General features: G+C 31.8%; 1 protein-coding gene across 1 annotated transcript; it reads right to left on the bottom strand.

Moving 5' to 3' along the window:
• Positions 1-902: 902 nt before the first annotated feature.
• LOC145821143 (cytochrome P450 714C2-like) lies at positions 903-1,854 on the bottom strand. Its single transcript, XM_082917699.1, has 3 exons — positions 1,516-1,854; positions 1,197-1,423; positions 903-1,093 (listed from the first exon to the last, which is right to left on the bottom strand). The coding sequence occupies exons 1-3, from the start codon at positions 1,796-1,798 to the stop codon at positions 917-919; spliced, it is 687 nt and encodes a 228-aa protein (XP_082773825.1). The 5' UTR covers positions 1,799-1,854; the 3' UTR covers positions 903-916.
• Positions 1,855-2,458: the final 604 nt, after the last annotated feature.

The raw sequence follows: 2,458 nt of genomic DNA, 5'->3' as shown, positions 1-2,458 counted from the left end.
AGGAACAAACATAACTTTTTGATTAGTTTGTGATATATAGGCCCTGTTTGGTAGAGTTGTGGGAAAGTACTTATAGCTTATGTCTTAACAGCTTATAGCTTATAACTATGAACATAAGCTGATTTCTGACTTGCAAATTAAGCATCTCCTGCCCCACTCAAAGAATAAGCTGATTTTTGACTTACAAAAAGCTATAAGCTGCATTGTTAAACTAAACCAAACACATCAAAATAGCTTCAATTAAGCTGAAAGCTGAAATAAGCAGCTTTTAAGCTGCACCAAACAGGCACATAATCTAATTCATTGAAGGTTTTTGGTTGAGCATTTGTACAGAAAAATTGAAGGGTAAATTACACTTTGCGCTTTTTCATTTTAGCTCTTAAAGTTTATTTTTTTTCTACTTTAGCTCTTTACATTTTAAGTTTTTCTGAATTTACTCCTATAACTAACTTCTATTAAAAATTAAGACAAAAAATGACATATTAGTTGTCACGTGATATAAAAATATTTTATTATATATAATTCACTATTTTGATACAAACTCAAATCTTAATATAATAATATAATTTTTATATTATCTGATAGTTATCCTAGCATTTTTAGTCTAATTTGGAACATAAATTTACTTTAGAATAAGGGCAATCATGGATCCATCCAACCCACAAAACTCGATCGAACCAACCCAAGATGCGTGTCTTGTGGCGGGTGGATGCGGATGGAGTATTTCAAAATTTGCAAATACGGTTCGAATGGAGGATCAACCATCCTACACCCACATGAACCCGATCCATCGTAAATGAAATTCAAAAAAAAAAAAAAGAAAGAAAGAAAAAGAAAAAAGAAACCACTAACGAATAACAACATAGATTAGAAATAATAAAAAATATATACTTTGGTGAAAATGCAAAACAATACCTTAAAAATATGCATGCATGGTGCCATGGCCTAAACAATGTTTCAGAGATGACAATAGAAGCAAAGCTCTGCAATCCTCATCAACTTTTATATTTGATGTGCCACTTTGTTTTTCTATTTCAGTCTCCCATGTGTTGATTAGTTTGTTTGCAAAGCCTAACATTATGTGCACCAAATTCTGCATCATATCTTTCCCATTTGATCAATTTCTCTATAGAGTAAATAGTTTGCAAATTCAAATTGTAACAGCTATGGTCAGTATTTTATATTTATATTAGTACCTTAACTTTGTCGGTATAGAACTCAGGAGCTATGGTTTTTCTTTGGCGAGCCAAGAACTTTCCATCTGAGGTAAGTATGCCCTTACCAAGCAAGGTTTCTGAATTCTTTTGTAGGAAAAAAGTCTTTCCCAACTTGAGTGATGTGGAGAGGCTTATTTCCTTGGCCAAATGTGGATCAGTAATGTAAACCACTTGATATGTTCCCAAAGCAAAGTTGTACCTTTGACCTGTCAAAATCCACTCCAAATCAACATTTGTGATTAGAAATTACATGAACAAGTATAGTAGCAAATGGGTTTTGCAATTGGTTAATACATACAATAGTGTTTAGTCCAATGGTCGAATAATGGAAAGGATAATCGAGCCCAATCGTGTGTGGCTTCACCATCGTCAGTAAGAGCTTTGATGTCTTTGGCTTGGAATTTGATGAAATCAGGAGTGTTACCAAGAAGAAATGAAGGTGAAGGACCTCTAAGACCTTGGGTACGAAGCTTTGATCGAAGCCTCTGAGGCCTCATCCAAAATCTATTGAAGAGATAGAGGATGAAACTAGTTAAGAAGAGCAACCCTACAGAGAGAGCAGATTTGAAGAGCAATTCCATATCTTCAATTCTAATCTTTGTTTCTTTTTTCTTTTTTTTTTCTTTTTTTTTTTTTTTTTTTTTTTTTTTTTTTTGAAGAACTTTGCTCTTTGGTCTGTGTTTGGTCTGTATTTATATAGAAAAGAAGAGAATGCTGGTTGGGAAATTATAATAATAATAATGTAATAGAGTGATGATGACTAGTATGTGATTTTTTTTTTATTCAATAGTTGCCAATTTCGACAGTCGCCATCTTAACGGGATTCCATTTTAAATAATGGAGAGATATATTACATGAATAAAAAATAGAAAAGTTTCAGTCAATTGGACTCTGCAAAACTGTGCAGAATTGCACACTTCTCACTTGCGTGGTCAATAATTTGTAATTATTATTTTTTTTTATTACAAATATATCTCATGAGATTTATTTTAAATATAAATTGGTCCTTATAATTTACAAAATTATAAATATTTCTTATCAGAAATTCTTTATTTAGCTAAACTAACTGAAAAAACAAATTTCTTAATTACTCTCCAATGTAATAATAAACTGATAAATTACACTTTAACTCCCTGTGATTTATCCAAAAAATACGGAACCCCCTTTAATTTCATTTGTAACACTTGAGCCTCCTGAACTTCATACCATAATGCAATTTCAGATGGACATAACCGAAGTTG

Source organism: Camellia sinensis, chromosome 3 (assembly GCF_055761805.1).
Source record: "Camellia sinensis isolate YWXY chromosome 3, ASM5576180v1, whole genome shotgun sequence".
In the NCBI taxonomy this organism is placed as follows: Eukaryota; Viridiplantae; Streptophyta; class Magnoliopsida; order Ericales; family Theaceae; genus Camellia; species Camellia sinensis.
The sequence above is the reverse complement of the archived record's forward strand: the minus strand, read 5'-3'. Positions and strand labels throughout refer to the sequence as shown.

Bases quoted from the DNA above. Each gene is read 5' to 3' on its own strand.
- LOC145821143 (XM_082917699.1), bottom strand. From the start codon at position 1,798: ATGGAATTGCTCTTCAAATCTGCTCTCTCTGTAGGGTTGCTCTTCTTA. The intron at 1,424-1,515 runs GTATGTATTAAC...GGATTTTGACAG, and splicing joins CCATTGGACTAAACACTATT to GTCAAAGGTACAACTTTGCT. The intron at 1,094-1,196 runs GTACTAATATAA...GATATGATGCAG, and splicing joins TCTATACCGACAAAGTTAAG to AATTTGGTGCACATAATGTT.